Genomic DNA, 16,160 nt, shown 5'->3' on the forward strand with positions numbered 1-16,160 from the left:
GTCCCCCGGGTAAAGCAAACACAGCGGGTAAAAATATCCTACAAGGAGCGAGCTCGAGGAAGCGTAACATGCAAGCTATTCAAAACTCTCCAAGAGTCAGGAAAGGAAACAAGCCGAAACAAAATAGCCGCCTCATACGAACACAGTCTTCAAAGAATAAGGGAAGACAGGACTCTAGAGCGCCAGCACTCCCCCCGACCCCATCACAAATGCAACAGATCAATTCTCAAGAACTACCGCCTCCTCCAACAGGCCCGACAGCACCTATGGCACGGATTAACGCCGCAGAACAAAACAAAAACGCGACAGAGCAAGGGAGTAGGACAGAGGCTGCGGATTTTCAAAATCCGCTCCAATCTCTTCCTTAAAAATACTGAGCTGGAACTGTTGTGGGTTAGGGAATCCCATAACAGTCCAGCGGTTGAGGGATATCAAGAAGGAGCTTGATCCCGACGTTATTTTTCTCATGGAAACAAAAAATTCCCCGGAATTCATCGAGTCAAAGCTGGAGGTTCTGAATTTCGACAATAAACATCATGTTCCACCGCACAGCGTGGGCGGAGGAGGGCTGACACTTCTATGGAATTCTTGTATTGACCTGAATGTGATTGCTTCTTGTGATAACTTTATCGACGTGAATGTTATTTATAAGAAGAAATCGTTTTTTGCTACATTCACCTATGGAGCGCCAGAACAACAAAAACGCAGAGAGGTACTCCAAACACTTACCAGTATAGGGTCTGCTCGTGATCAGCCCTGGTTCCTCACCGGAGATTTTAATGATATTATCGAGAACTCTGAGAAGGACGGTGGGCCGCAAAGGGCGGAAGGATCCTTTATTGACTTCAGAACTTTCATGTCTCAGTGTGACCTGTACGATCTTCGCCACACTGGTAACTTCTTATCATGGAGAGGCGTTCGACACACTCATACAGTGCACTGCCGACTTGATAGGGCCATGTCAAACAGCCTGTGGGCGGAACTCTATCCCTCCGGGCGCTGCTCCTATTTAGACTTTGGCGGATCCGATCACAGACCCCTCATCACTATGCTAGAACCCGATACAAAAAGAAAGAAAGGGCTATTCAGATACGATAGAAGGCTCTGCAAAAACGAGGAAGTCCGATGTCTAATAACCACTACCTGGAACAATATCGAGCTACCGGTGGAAGAACATATCGCAGCCTGCAGACAAGCCATCTCTCGATGGAATAGATTACACCATCAAAACAGCCAAGCGACCATCAAAAAGCTCAAACTGCAGTTGGAGGAGGCAATGACGAGCTCAGCGGACAACACACTACTCATCAATGAGACCAACCGAGCGCTCAAGGAGGCATATAAGGAGGAAGAAGAATACTGGCGGCAGCATAGCAGAACGCTATGGCTAGCACTAGGCGACAAAAACACAGGCTTCTTCCATGCTACTGCACGCATTCGCAGAGCTTTGAACAAGTTTTCTGTCATTGAAGATAGCTCCGGAGATGCAGTATTTGAAGAACCGGAGATTCTCACTGTCATCACAGATTATTTCTCCAAGCTCTTCACTTCTTCAGGATCAGTTGTGTCAGCCATCGTCGAGGAAGCCCTATCAGCCACAGTCTCAGCTGAGGATAACGATACTCTAGCCAACATACCAACGCCTAAGGAGATCAAAGACGCCCTCTTTTCGATCCATCCCGACAAAGCGCCTGGTCCGGATGGCTTCTCAGCTGCTTTCTTTCGCACCAACTGGGGAACAGTAGGACCTGCTATCATCGCTGAAATAACACACTACTTCGAGCACGAAACCATGCCGCATAGCATCAACCACACACACATCAGGCTCATCCCCAAGATCACGGCGCCGAAAACAGTGGCTGACTATAGACCTATTGCACTCTGTAATGTCTACTATAAGATAGTCTCCAAGATCATCACCCGCCGGCTACAACCGATCCTGAACATGCTGATAGGGGAAAATCAGTCCGCCTTCGTACGTGATAGAGCGATATCCGATAATATCATGATCACACATGAAACATTACACTTTCTGAAGCGGTCTGGTGCGGTGAAACATTGTTCCATGGCGGTAAAGACGGATATGAGCAAAGCATACGATCGGCTTGAATGGAATTTCATTGATGCAGTCCTCAAGCGCTTCGGTATCCAAGACAAATTCCGCGGCTGTATCATGAGGTGCATATCCTCAGTAATATACTCGATACTGCTCAATGGCGATGCTCAAGGCATGATCACACCTACCCGGGGAATAAGACAAGGTGACCCACTCTCACCGTACATCTTCATCATGTGCAGCGAAGTGCTTTCCGGATTATGCTCTGTTGCTCAGAGACAAGGCCGCCTCGCAGGAGTTCGCGTCGCACGTGGATGCCCGAGGATCAACCATCTCCTCTTTGCGGACGATACGATGTTCTTTGTAAAGACCTCCCCGACAAGTGTGGAAGCGCTCAAAGAGATTCTCAGGAAGTATGAATCTGTCTCAGGACAAATGATCAACACCAACAAGTCAGCTATTACCTTTTCGAAGAAAACGCCGCTAGAAACCAGAGATAGAGTTAAGGCGAGTCTTGGCATCTCAAAGGAGGGAGGAGTGGGTAAGTACTTAGGACTCCCCGAATATTTCGGGCGCAGGAAGAAGGACATGTTCACCTCCATTGTGGATAGAGTGCGACAGAAAGCTGCAAGTTGGCGAGCTAAACATCTATCCGCTGCGGGAAAATTGGTGATGCTCAAATCGGTCCTCTCGGCTGTCCCCTCCCACTCCATGACGTGTTTTAAGCTACCAAAGAGCCTAACAAACCGAATCCGATCCGCCCTGACTAGGTATTGGTGGGATTCAAACCCGGATACAAAGAAAATTTGTTAGGTTTCATGGGATAAACTAGCAACTTCAAAAAGGGACGGAGGTTTAGGCTTCCGGGAAGTGGAATCCTTTAACGATGCGCTGCTGGCGAAACAGAGCTGGCGAATCCTACAGCGACCTGAGTGCCTCCTTGCAAGGGTGCTGCTCGGGAAGTATTGTAGAACAGAGGGCTTCATGTCAGTCCAAGCCTCTAATGCATGCTCCCATGGCTGGAGAAGCATCTTAGTTGGACGCGACCTCCTTCTAACCAATACTGGCAAGACTATTGGCAACGGGAGAGACACAAGCATCTGGAATGACCCATGGCTATCTACAACAACTCTAGCCAGACCTATGGGCCCGCCTGAGCAGGCCACAAAGGACCTCAAAGTTGCAGATCTTCTCTCACCAGCAACGGGCGGCTGGGATAAGGACGTTATCAACCGCATTCTCCCTCATGAAGCACCTACAATCCTATGCCTTAAGCCTAGCAAAACAGGAGTGCAGGACAAACACTGTTGGATCAAGACGAAAAATGGAGAGTACTCCACCAAGACCGGTTACTACTCAGCGCTAGACAAACAATGGGAGCAACGACCAGCACCACCAAGCCGCCACCTCTGCAACTGGATGAAAGATGTCTGGACGGTCCCCCTGTCCCCGAAACTACAAATCTTCTTATGGAAGATAATGAATGGAGCCTTACCGCTCGGAGAAAGCTTGGAGAAAAGAGGCCTGCGAGAAAACATAGCATGTGTTCACTGTGGAGCTAGAGAAACGGCTACACATCTCTTCTTACAGTGCCCTTTTGCTATGAGCGTGTGGAGCTCTGCCCCTATACACCAGGTGGTTTCAGTCGCCTCAGCACCAGACTTCCCGACTGCGCTCAAGTTATCAAGGAACCTACCCAACCTACCCCCCACCGGAATGAGAATTGGACCCCTGTTTCCTTGGATTATCTGGAGCATCTGGACAGCACGGAACCTTAAAATCTTTGAAAACAGAAGCTTCAGCCCTTCAGAGACGCTCACAAAGGCCATAGCAGATGCCCGAGAATGGCAAGACGCCCAACAGATGATACCCCCTACTCTGCCGCAGCTACAGCAACCATCACGCCATCCATCAGGCCTTAATACACGTTTTACCATCTTCACTGATGCAGCCTGGAGGAAGGAATCTCTTACGGCTGGGCTAGCATGGTCATGCACAGATAATCACGGGAATATCGTCTTCCAAGGAAGCACACCGGAGCCATGGGTCGAATCAGCGCAACTGGCGGAGGGATTGGCCATAAGGGAGGCACTGCTACAAGCGCAGGCTCAGGGCCTCAACAACATCACCATTAAGTCAGACGCTCAGATCATCATCCGAGCTATCAACAACCGAGAATCAATCAAGGAACTCTTTGGCACTCTTCATGACATCCATAGATTATCTTGTGATCTCGATGTAGTATCTTTTATTTTTATTCCAAGAACTGAAAACTCCACTGCTGACGCTCTCGCTAAGAGGGCTTTGCTGAACTACTCCTTGCTGTAACACCTTCGTTTTTATTAATTAAGTATCTGTCGTTCAAAAAAAAAAAAGAGTTCCACAAAACATATATAAATTCTAAGAAATTGTGTTTATTTGCCTAAATTATTGTTATTGTGTTCTAAATTTTTTTAAAAACTTCAAAATAAAAATAAAATTTTGAAAATCAAAAAATCATTTTCAAAATTTAAAAAGAAAATATGAAAAAAAAATTGAAAAACAATTACTAAAAAATAATTATAAAAAATTTAAATTTGAAAACATATAATTCAAAAATATTTTTTAAAAAAATTATTTTTATTTATTTAAATAATTATTTATGTTGATATAAATATTTTTATTTAAATATTTTTTTATATTTCAATAATTTTTTAATTAAATATAAATATAAATTAAAACTAAAATGTATTTTTGAATATATGTTTTCAAAGTCAAACCTTTTATAATAATTTTTTTCAAATTTTCAAAAAATGTATTTTTCATATTTCTTTTTAAATTTTGAAAATGCTTTTTGATTTTAATTTTTTTTTTGTTTTGAAAATTTTATATTTTTTTATAATAAGACAATAACAATGATTAAGGTAATTAAACAGAATTACTTAGAATTTATATATTTGTAGAACTAATTTTAGATAATTAAAAATATATGAACAGAAAATATAAGATATAAATAAGACACAATAGATAACAGCAAACAAAAATCTTCATAATAGTTATCCGGATCTCACAGTGGACTCCCTCATTAATGTGGAATCCCGAACTTGGAATATTGAGGCAATTAGAACTTTGGTGGATCCTCATGATGCACAAATTATTGAAAGTATTCCCTTAAGTAGAAATCAGATGGACGATAGGAATGGATGGCATTTCACTCATAATGGAAAATATTCGGTCAAATCAGGATATCAAGTGGAACGGGTCTATCCTGATAAGGAAAAACCACCAGAATTTTATGGACCTACAGTGGATACGTTAAAAGCTTTCTGTTGGGAAGTGCGGTGTCCGCCGAAGTTAAGACATTTCTTATGGCAACTTCTTTCAGGATGTATAGCGGTCATGAAGAATCTTCATGGGAGAGGAATACAAGGCGATATTCGCTGTTCTCGATGTGGGGATCCGGAAGAAACAATAAATCATGTATTTTTTGAATGCCCTCCAGCACGTCAAGTATGGGCATTATCTAAGATCCCATCAAATCCGAGTCTTTTTCCTACTGGTTCGTTTTTTGGTAACATGGATCATCTCTTTTGGAGAATTATTCCAAAGATGGAAGATCACCAATTCGCGTGGATATTATGGTATATATGGAAAGGTCGAAACAATAAGGTGTTTAGTAATTTGGATATTGATCCAAGGGAAACACTTAGATTAGCAGAACTGGAATCGACTCTTTGGGCTGAAGCACAGATAGTCACTGAACAGAAAAGGGATAGCCAAGTCCTGATCAGACAGACATTAGAAACGCCAGGACGTTGGTGTTTTATAGATGGGTCATGGAAGGAAAATGATCTTTTTTCGGGGCAAGGATGGTATAGTACCTTACAGGGGTTTGATGGTTTATTAGGTGCAAGGAATGTAAGGGCGTGTCTATCACCTCTTCACTCAGAGGTGGAGGCTTTGATTTGGGCAATGGAATGTATGAAGAACTTACGACAGTTTCAGGTTACGTTTGCAACGGATTGTTCTCAACTGGTGAAGATGGTTTCGGAACCAGAAGAATGGCCAGCATTTGAAAGCTACCTGGAAGATATTAAGCTTTTACGAAGAAGTTTCCACAACTCGGAGATCATCTATGTACCCCGGACGGAGAACCTACGGGCGGATAGCCTGGCACGTTGTGCTAGGAAACAACCGTCTTTCGTCGTTCACATGGATGCGGAGTTACCGATCTGGTTTATAGAGTCAATATGAGTCTGTAAATTTCTTGCTGTCAAAAAAAAAAAAAAAGATAACATAACCAATAATCTGGTTTGGCACAATGGTTCAGCATTTGATTCAATATCATTCGAACTCAGGTTCAGCTCCACCCAACGACATTTAATTTGTATTATGTTTTATTAATTAATTAAAATGTAAAAGCCACGTAAGCATCTCGTTAAAGCCACATCAGCATCTGTTACTATTTGACTAACAGAGAGACAATCAATGTATGAAAAAAACCTAAATATCTTTGTTCACGTATGAAATTTGAATATACTATGTGTTGATGTATGTTTTAGCATATGATACGTGTTTATGTACTGATCGGGGCCGCAACCTTCTGTTGATGTATGAATTGGCCGATTTCTCGTTAAAAATGATTTAGTCAAGTTAATCTCGTATTAGCCATGTCAGCAAATTTGAAACCATAATTTTAAATGGAATTGAATAAAATTTGAGCCAACAATACATGTCACCTTTGTCATGTAAGCTCTTAGAACCAATCAAATTATAACATTTTTACTTAAATGTATTCTCATTTAGCAACATAATTTCAATAAATATTTTTTTTTTCAACGAACGATATTCTATTACTCAAACTTGAGGTGATATGGTTAACTAGACTAGAATAGAACAAAAAATGTAACAAAGCTCTCTATGAAAAGATCTCGCAATCCTAACTAAAAAATCTGAAATTCCATTATGTGCCCTTGGGATATGAGATATCTTGAAGTTTGGAAAACATATATGCATCGTCTTTATAGCCTCTAATTATGTTGTAAAACTTGGCCAACCTTGAGACTCCTTTAACATTCTGATCAGATTCTTACAATTTGTTCCAAAACACTGACATGACTGATCTAATCTTTGTATATTTGTGTATATTCTTTATGATTGGCTGGTTTAGTCTTTGTATATTTCTTTGGTTTTGGATTCTGGAAGTTTGTCATAACTTGCCAGCTTTGATCCAATCCTTTATATATTCATTGTATAAGTTTATAATCAATATAATCAATCAGTATTATAAAAAAAAACACTTTCGTAGTTTGTTATGTTTGCTTGTAATTTAGAGTTTTGTATGGAACTATAGAACTTTTAGAGTTTTTTTTTTGTCGATGGTTAATTATGATATTACAAACTATAATAAATATTACAAGATGATTCTACCGTCGGTACTTCTATCCGCTATATGAAGATTCAGGCCTGACTGTATCATCTTGAGCCGTCTTATGAGATCCATGATTGACGGTACTACTTGCGCCATGCCGATCTCCTGTATTCTTTTCTCCATAAATCTGTATAATTTGTCTTTGCTGGGATTCGAAATCCAGGCATTTTGGTGTAGAAGCATTAATGAACCCTTATTCAAACAACTAGATTAAGGGCATGATTAACTCTGATCTCTTAGGCAGAGTTCTTTACTCATGATTTGACATTTTTTTGTTTTTTTATTTTTTTTTATACTTTTCGGCTAAGAGACGGGTCTTATATCTCTTATTTAAGAGACAGTTTTTAGTTTTCCTTAGTTAAAATCTAAAAAAATATTAAAAACCGTCTCTTAGTCAAAACTAAGAATTCCAATTAAGAGACTGGGGTTAATGATGGTTTTAGGGTTTCCACAACTTTTAAGGTTTATAATAGCATAAATTACCACTTTGAAGATTTACAAATCTATTTTCAATATTATATCTTTAGCTTATTTCTTAAAATACTTTATGACGTCTAATATTATTCTGGTACAGAATGTTCAATATATCGAAGCTTTTTGGATCACGAAGAGAATATGCGTACCTTCAGAGTCGCCATCACAATTCAGACAAGGCCCTTTGGAATCAAAACTCACACATTGTTTCCTCTTCTTCTTCTCTAGAACCAAAATCGTTACCGTCATCTGTCTGTAAGAATGTTGTCTTCCATGGCGGTTCCGATTAATGTGCTTTCTTTAAACCTTCAGAAACCAAACCTTATTGCTGTCTTGAGGAGCAGAGTTTTGTATGGTACTGCAGAAAGCTTATCCTTCACGCGTCTCTTCAAGCCTTCTTCTTACAGGTTCTATAGAAAGGATTAGAATTTTGGCACTCATTTTTTATTGAATTTTCCTAGAATTAGCGAAAACAAAAAGTATATTAATTTCATTTTCTTACTGTTTCAGGATTAGAGTAAGAAGCTTTCAGAAAGAAAACATAGGAAAGAATGAGTCTGAAGATGAAATGCTTAAGAGCGAAAGCACAAGAGTTTCTGAAAAGAAGAGAGTCTCACTCATAGCAAAGTTAGGTATTGGGTTAGGATTGGCTCTGACTATTACAGTAATATGTGTAACCTTGAAAGGCTCTGCTAGTGGTGGTACACCTTTTGACGTTAAGAGTCTATCCAAAGCTTCATCATCTTCAATTGGTTTTACGTTCAATGCATTTGGAAACAGATTCGTAATTCCCGCAAACGCACCCGGGTAATGAATGTAACAGTTAGCTACAAAACTACCTGAACTAGATTGTACCCCTTTAGCTCTTTCAGTGTGTATTTCTTTCTACAGATGGGTTTACTTTTGCTTGCTAATGGCGGCTGGATTCGGGCTTTTTATCAGCGAAGAGGCGCTAAATATTTGGGTCTGTGGTGCATTAATGTTGGATTATGCTAATCAGATTTTTCATTTTTGATGAAATGTTGAGTGCAGGTTGGGATAACATTGGCTAGAATGTTAACTCTGGATGGGACGTGGCAATCTTTTGCTGAGTCTTTCTCTCGGAATGCTCCTTATATAATGTCTACTGTATCTTGGGTTTACTGGTAAAGATGCAATATTTCTTTGTTAAAACAACATAACAGCTTCAATGGTTCTTCTTTGATGTTTTTGGTGGCAACTTGAAAAGGGGAGTTTGTATAAGCGATATGATACCGTTTTACCTAGGGAAGCTCTTCAGACAAAGTGGAGCATCAGATGATGTTTGTTCAAAGGTTACTTCCCTTAGGTGAATCCACTCCGGAAAATTTTGTATCCGAAAAAGCTGATTATTTTTTCAACATATCGATATAAAGCTGGGTATAGGTAAAGAGAAAGCGATGGGCATTACCCAGGCCGTCCAAAAATATGGAAACCTCTCAGGTTTTGGTAAGTTACAAACTGAACTGAATGCAGTGGATATATTTTCTTGAATATGTGATGTATTACTTATCTCTTTGGTTTTATGAATTTGAATGCAGTGGAAAGATTTTCGCTGGGAGTGAGGAATCCTACAGCATTCTTTGCCGGAGCACTAGTAAGTCTGTCCCTGCACTGATTCTGATTCCATGTAATGTGTAGCAATTTTGGTTACTCGAATCTATTAACATGATCCATTACAGGGAATATCTCCAGAATGTTTCTTTGCAGGAGTTTGCTGCGGTGGTTTGATAACTCTTCCAATTCAGGTTTAGCTTCTTTTCATTATATTCGATTTCAGTCTTCGTTAAAATGTGGACCATAAGACTAACTATAATGTCCAAATATTTCAGTTTGTGATTGGGTTTCTTCTACGGGAACGCCCCATGTTTGCTGTCGCAACAGTCGCAACTGTAGTGGTACGTATATAGAGAGACAACAGAGGTGAACAGCTTTGAGCCTTTGATACAAGTTTTGGTTCCATCTTTTCTGCAGGGAATATGGACAATCTTCCCGTATATGGTGGCTGCAGCCACGGCTTTGTACCTCTATATTCGCAGTCGCTACACACCTAAGACTTAGCTGTCCACATTACTTAAGTATAATACATAGACAGAAAGATACAAGAGCTCAATACTCAGCAAGCCCAAACAAATAAGGTGGTATATACGTATAGTGTAGTAATATCTTTAAAAGAGTTTCACTTGAAACTAATTTGTTCCTAGAACAAACTGTTCTCTTATTTTTTTTTACAAATATGAATATTATACAACTTGTTTGTGGAATATGCACGTTTATAAAGAATCGTATATGCTTTATTTACCTGCCATTGCCCAAGACAAAAGATACGTGTTTGAGCAGACTCACAGTCTTCAACATTAATATCACTAGACCAGTGATCACACTTTTGATTGCAAATCTTGCTTTTTCTAGAACTTATTGTTTAACAGAGTGATCATCATCTGCAACATCCCAAGTTAAATCCTCTTCTTCCTCTGCTACACTGACCCGTCTTCGCCAATCAGATTTCTCCTCATTGCTTCTAATATCATCTTCCATCTGATCCCACCCAAGATCTTCGACCTCACGTAAAGATGGCTGCGTCGAAATCACCGAGATATCGCTATCCTTAGACGACACTTCTCTACTCTCCACCTTCCCCTCCTCACAGACTTTCCTCTCTTTCTCAGCTTCAGTTTCATCTCCCTCGTCATCAAGATCCCAGCTCAAATCCTCCTCTTCTTCTCCAGATGTAGCTCTCTTCACAAGCTTAACCCTAGCCTCCTCAACTTCCTCAAGCTTATGCACTTTATAGTAATACCTCCTCCAGAAAGTCTCAGCATCAACTTCCACAGGCACAAGCTTCACGTACATCTCTTTCACGCCTCTGTTTCCATTGATTAGATCAGCAATCACGTCTCCTTTCTCCTCTAGCTTAAACCCCAAACTCCATTTCTCAAATTCCCCTAAATCATCAGGTTCTCTACCATAGGTGGCTTTATCAGATTGAATCGCAAGCAACTGCATCTGGAATCGACTATAGGGTTTCACAGATAAGCCCTGATGGTATCCACGATCACCAAGATGAGTCGAAGAAGACAAGAGAGAGTCCTTACCACGGGATATGATCTTAGCCGTTGATTTCCACACGGCGCCGCCGATGTCGTCGATCGCTTGACCGACCGATTCGAGGGACTCTTGAGCGACGGAGGCGCCGACGTCGAGGGAAGCAGGTAAGTCCTTGACGGCACGAGAAGCTACTTGTCGGATCACGGAGCTTTCTTTCTTCAATTCGGATCCGAATTCCTCGAATTCGCGACGGTAGGATCCGATTACGGATTCGGATTTGGTTGCTAGGGTTTTGATCAGATTGCCGAAGCTCCATGAAGAAGAAGCCGCATCGTCGACAGGAGATTGAGTGGATTCTGATGGATCGTATTCGGGGAGAACTGATTTGAAGAGATCCATAGGAGATGGAGATTGAAGCTAGAGAGTTTGATCAAGTTGAGTTTTGTACGAAATTGTCTGAGAATATTCCATCTATAAACAAATGAATCAGTGTCGTTACTTGTTATTCCGATCGCAAGTTATAGAAACCGACATGTTTTTTCCCTTTTTTGGTTTGGTTCAACTTTAAAAAAAAAAATAATACCCAAGTATATCTTTCCATGACACGTAGATAGGGGTGTTCAATCCGGATATCGGTTCGGTTTCGGTTCGGTTATTTTTGGTTTTCGGTATTTCGGTTAGTAAAATATAACTACCATTCTAAATCCATATTTACTTCGGTTTGGTTCGGTTTATATACCGTCGGTTTTCGGTTTATTCAGTTTTATACCAAAAAACATAATTATTTAGTTTGAGATCATATTATATGAATTTTAGAGTCATATTGTCAACACCGTCATTTATTAAAAATATATTACATGTTCAAATAAATGAACAAAAAAAGCAAAAATGCTTCTACCATCAAATAAAATAATCAAATCTATAACTAAAATCAAAGCTTGAAATTTTGAAAATAAAAATATGAAACAAAACAGAAACATGAAAGAAAAGTTTTTTCACTCTTCTATATTTAGTGTTTATTAAAGTCATACTTTTTCAATTGAAAATTTTCCATTAATTATTATTCATCAAATTTATAATCTTCATATTAATTTAGTGAAGACTAAAATAAAGCAAAAAGATCAAAAAAAGACTTAGAAAATAAGATGTCTGAATTGCGATGTATTGTTATTTAGTTATAGTTCAAGTGTTTTACAAATTAAGGTTTTTTATTACTATAAAATTATGGTAATAGTTATTAACACAAATTTAACTTATGTAACAAATAGATTTTCATGTATTGTTATAAAATAAATACATATTTACATGTTTCTACTTTAATCGGTTTTGTTCGGTTTATTCGGTTTAATCGGTTACATACCAAACCATATCCAAATCCTACGGTTTTTATAAAATTATATCCATTCGGTTTATATGGTATATACCAAAACCAAACCATATTGTCTATTTCGGTTCGGTTCGGTTCGGTAAGGTTGGGTTTTACCATATTGAACAGCCCTACACGTAGACTTAAACCCTTTGCAACTACCTAAGGTTGATTTGAGTCTCACAAAGAGATAATACCTAAGCATATCTTTCCATGACACGTAGACTTAAACTCTTTGAAACTCCCTAAGCGGCTTCAAATAATATCATCGCGTAGATCCATAGCCTGTCAAGTATGGTATATATTGTAGAGCGCAAGTTAATCTACTAAAGTCGACCAATTGACATACGTCTTTGGCGAAGAAGACTGATAATTCGATGTATCCGAGCGAGTATGTTGTTTCTCCTGCGAAGCTAGTGAGAGCCTGAGAGGTGCTCTAGTGCATTTCAGTTCGGTTTTATTGAAACCCATACGTCTGAAGGCATAGTAGAGCAACACGTCAGATCGAACTTTCAGTATCAATCATTAAGCGAGACAGCTTGAAACTGGTGACGACTAGTTTTATGACTAAAGTGTCATCATGAGGTTTATCGAGGTGAATTGTTTAACTTTCGTGAAATATGATTTCGTTGTGGGAGAACAATAATCTTATTTCTATCAATCTAAGTTTAATAATACACTAAAATAGGATAAGACATGCACATTGCACATGGTGAGTTTATTTGTATATAATATCGACAATTTTTTTATATATTTGATCATTTTATTTATGCATAGACAATATCTTTTGTTGTTATTATATAATTTATTTCCACTGGACCGGATCAAATTTTATTAAAAATTGTAGAACTAAGCTATAATTAATATATCATGGGTTGATCGGATTGAACATTAAACAAATTATGACACAAAAACCTTATTTTTTTTCACCGAACACATTCTTGAATAAAGTGAACAGTATTGTTTCCACAATTGAATTATTTTGACATTTATCTTCGAGTTGATTTCTCTATGGGACACATTTTTCTCTTTTTTGACACTTTAAGACACAATGTGCTGGAGGCACACTTTCACGGTGTACGAAACATCTTTTTGACTCATATGCCCTTTGCTCAACGATAGAAAAAAGTGATATATAATTGTTTTAGCTAAGCATCTGAAAAGTCAATTTGTTATCTAGTTAGAAAAAGTAACTTGCAGATGTACTAAAGTACGTGTATATAAGAAAATGTCCACCATTTTATTTTTTATTTTATGCTATCGTTGTTTTTTTTATTTCACTTTTGTTTTCTTTTACTCTTATCTCAAAAATTAAAATATATAAAATAAATATAATTAACTATAATAAATTATACATAAGATTCTTTATCATTCAACATCCATTTCATATATATATATAAACATTTATATAAAAATGTGTGGACATGGATATATAAACATTTATATAAAAATGTGTGGACATGGACACAAACCTAAATTTTTTAAAAGCAGACGTTCTCGATCATAAAAAAATAAATTTGTGGATAAAGAAGGGTGGACAAAGATCTCAATAAATATGATAAATGTAGGATATATAATTTGTTGTATAGAACGAAGAATTCAAAAATTGTAAACATAATAATTTATTGTTGTGGTCAGAGAGACGTGACTAAATCTGTGGACATGGACATGGATTAAATTTGTGGATATGGACGGAATCTGTTGATAAAAATTTGTAGACAAAAACGTTTTCATTACTTAAGAGAAAGAACAAAGGTCTTGAGGCAACGACTCAAACCAAACTAAAGGACAAAATATGAAGGACAAACACCACTAGGTGTCAGCATCAACTCTCGAGCTTTATGACCTCTTAGACTCTCCTCAAGGATCCTGTCATGTAGCCAACAAAAACTTTCAGAAGTTATACGATTGGTAACATTGTTGGTAGGTGACACTATCTGCAATTTCTTTGCCACACCACACATACATGATACCACAAACGAAACACAAAACACACAAACACAGTAAAATACAGTGACATAGAAACACAAAGACGATGACATATACAAAGACGAAACAACAACCGAACATCAAATTAGACAAAACAAAAACAAATAAATCAACCACGCGTGTTTCAATACCAAACAATACAATACAATGATATCAACCAAAAGATAGTTCATATTTTCATGGAGAAAATGCACACAACACATCAAACAAACTAAACTCAAACCCGTTTTCCTCAAATTTTCAGAACATCAATTTCACAGAAAAAAAAATCACAAGTGAAGAAAACAAAAAAGAATCTTACCTCAATTTCGAGAAACAGAGAGAATCAACAAACTCAGTCCACCTTTTGTTTGTCTCGAAATCTCAAATCCTTCTTGATTTCCTCCCCACTTCTCAACTTCCTCATGATTTCATCTCAAACTTTTCGTTTATGGTTTGTGTTATTGAACGGAATTTCCAAAACAAAACAAATCAATTAAGGAGTGTATTTGAGGAGAGAACTTCGATAATTACGCGCCGTATATCAGATTAATGTTTACCTTTGCTATGGAGATTGGTTTCATCAGTAGGAACTAAGCTGAATCCAATCAAGACACATCACAATAAAGAGATTCGTCCAAAGGAGAACCACAGAACCAGACTGTCGTACATATATATTTCGGTGGAGGATTCTCGAGAGTTCCCAAGTCGTGTAGATGAGATTACACAATCAAACTCGCGGCGGACCTCTGATTTCATGGTGTTCTATGGAGAAATTGAAGATGAAGAAGAATAGGGTTCAGGGAATTAGGGTTAGTAAACGAAGGGACCGTCAAATTGGGGAAAGTAAATCTGAATCTGAAAAAGTAAAGTTGGAGAGAGAATATAGGTTGGTTTTTGAAAACTCAAAAATCAGAAACTGATCAATCGTTTTTTTTTTAAAGAAGGGAAAGTGACAGCTTAGTTAAGAAGGGTTGTGGTTAGGAGAGAGTGTAGTTAGATTGAAGACATATAGGACATTGCACAAAGAGAAAGTGTGCCTCCAGCAACAAGTGACCTATTGTGTAATTTGAAAGAATGCATTTTAAGTTAGGGTAAATGATAAGCATCATTTTCAAAAATAACAAAAAATTCTTTGTTAATTTATATTTTTGTATTTGTTATGTATAGTTTCATTAGATTTGGAAACAATAAAATATGATTGATCTTGTTTGAATTCTAATACATACTTTCCTATACTTTGGAAAGTTGCTAGTTTATAGGGATATTTGTTTGACTTCTTCATCAAGTTTATTTTGTTTAGATTTCATATAAACTATCATTTTAATTATTAAACAGAATCCAACAAAATATGCTAAAGAAAACTAACAAATCAAATAAACTTTTAAAATACATTTTGGAGGAACGAATGTCTAATTAAATATATAGTAACTAAGGCACATATAAACTATACCTTAAGAAGTCGAAAATGAACATGCTACATATAAATTTGTCTAAATATGCGATTGTCAAATTTTTATATTTATTGTAACTGTTAGTAGCTAATTCTTATCTAGTCCACTTTATTTTTGGGTGAACGTTGGTTTTTAAAGTATGCAAACATATAACTTTACTATAGAAAATAAATTATGAAAAAATAGTTGATACTTACATTACATTTCCTCATTTTTTCAATTTAATTAATTTGGTAAGTATATGTTTGTTTAAATATGTGGGCCAGATTGTGAACCACAAATAAATATGGAACACGCAAATGGTTTATGCTGATTTTGGTTTAGTCCCGTGAGCAAAATTGTGTTCATTTATATGTTGACCATGTA

General features: G+C 37.8%; 2 protein-coding genes across 2 annotated transcripts; one reads left to right on the forward strand and one right to left on the reverse strand.

The window, feature by feature from the left end:
* The first annotated feature begins 8,043 nt into the window (after positions 1-8,043).
* Positions 8,044-10,259, forward strand: LOC106445850 (inner membrane protein BB_0250). The gene is made up of 10 exons (XM_013887489.3): positions 8,044-8,347; positions 8,451-8,747; positions 8,832-8,904; positions 8,973-9,085; positions 9,169-9,253; positions 9,335-9,407; positions 9,500-9,555; positions 9,641-9,706; positions 9,791-9,856; positions 9,933-10,259. The coding sequence occupies exons 1-10, from the start codon at positions 8,202-8,204 to the stop codon at positions 10,017-10,019; spliced, it is 1,062 nt and encodes a 353-aa protein (XP_013742943.1). The 5' UTR covers positions 8,044-8,201; the 3' UTR covers positions 10,020-10,259.
* LOC106445851 (BSD domain-containing protein 1) lies at positions 10,072-11,405 on the reverse strand. The gene has a single exon (XM_013887490.3). The coding sequence runs from the start codon at positions 11,403-11,405 to the stop codon at positions 10,374-10,376; it is 1,032 nt and encodes a 343-aa protein (XP_013742944.1). The 3' UTR covers positions 10,072-10,373.
* Positions 11,406-16,160: the final 4,755 nt, after the last annotated feature.

This window comes from Brassica napus, chromosome A4, assembly GCF_020379485.1.
Source record: "Brassica napus cultivar Da-Ae chromosome A4, Da-Ae, whole genome shotgun sequence".
In the NCBI taxonomy this organism is placed as follows: domain Eukaryota; kingdom Viridiplantae; phylum Streptophyta; class Magnoliopsida; order Brassicales; family Brassicaceae; genus Brassica; species Brassica napus.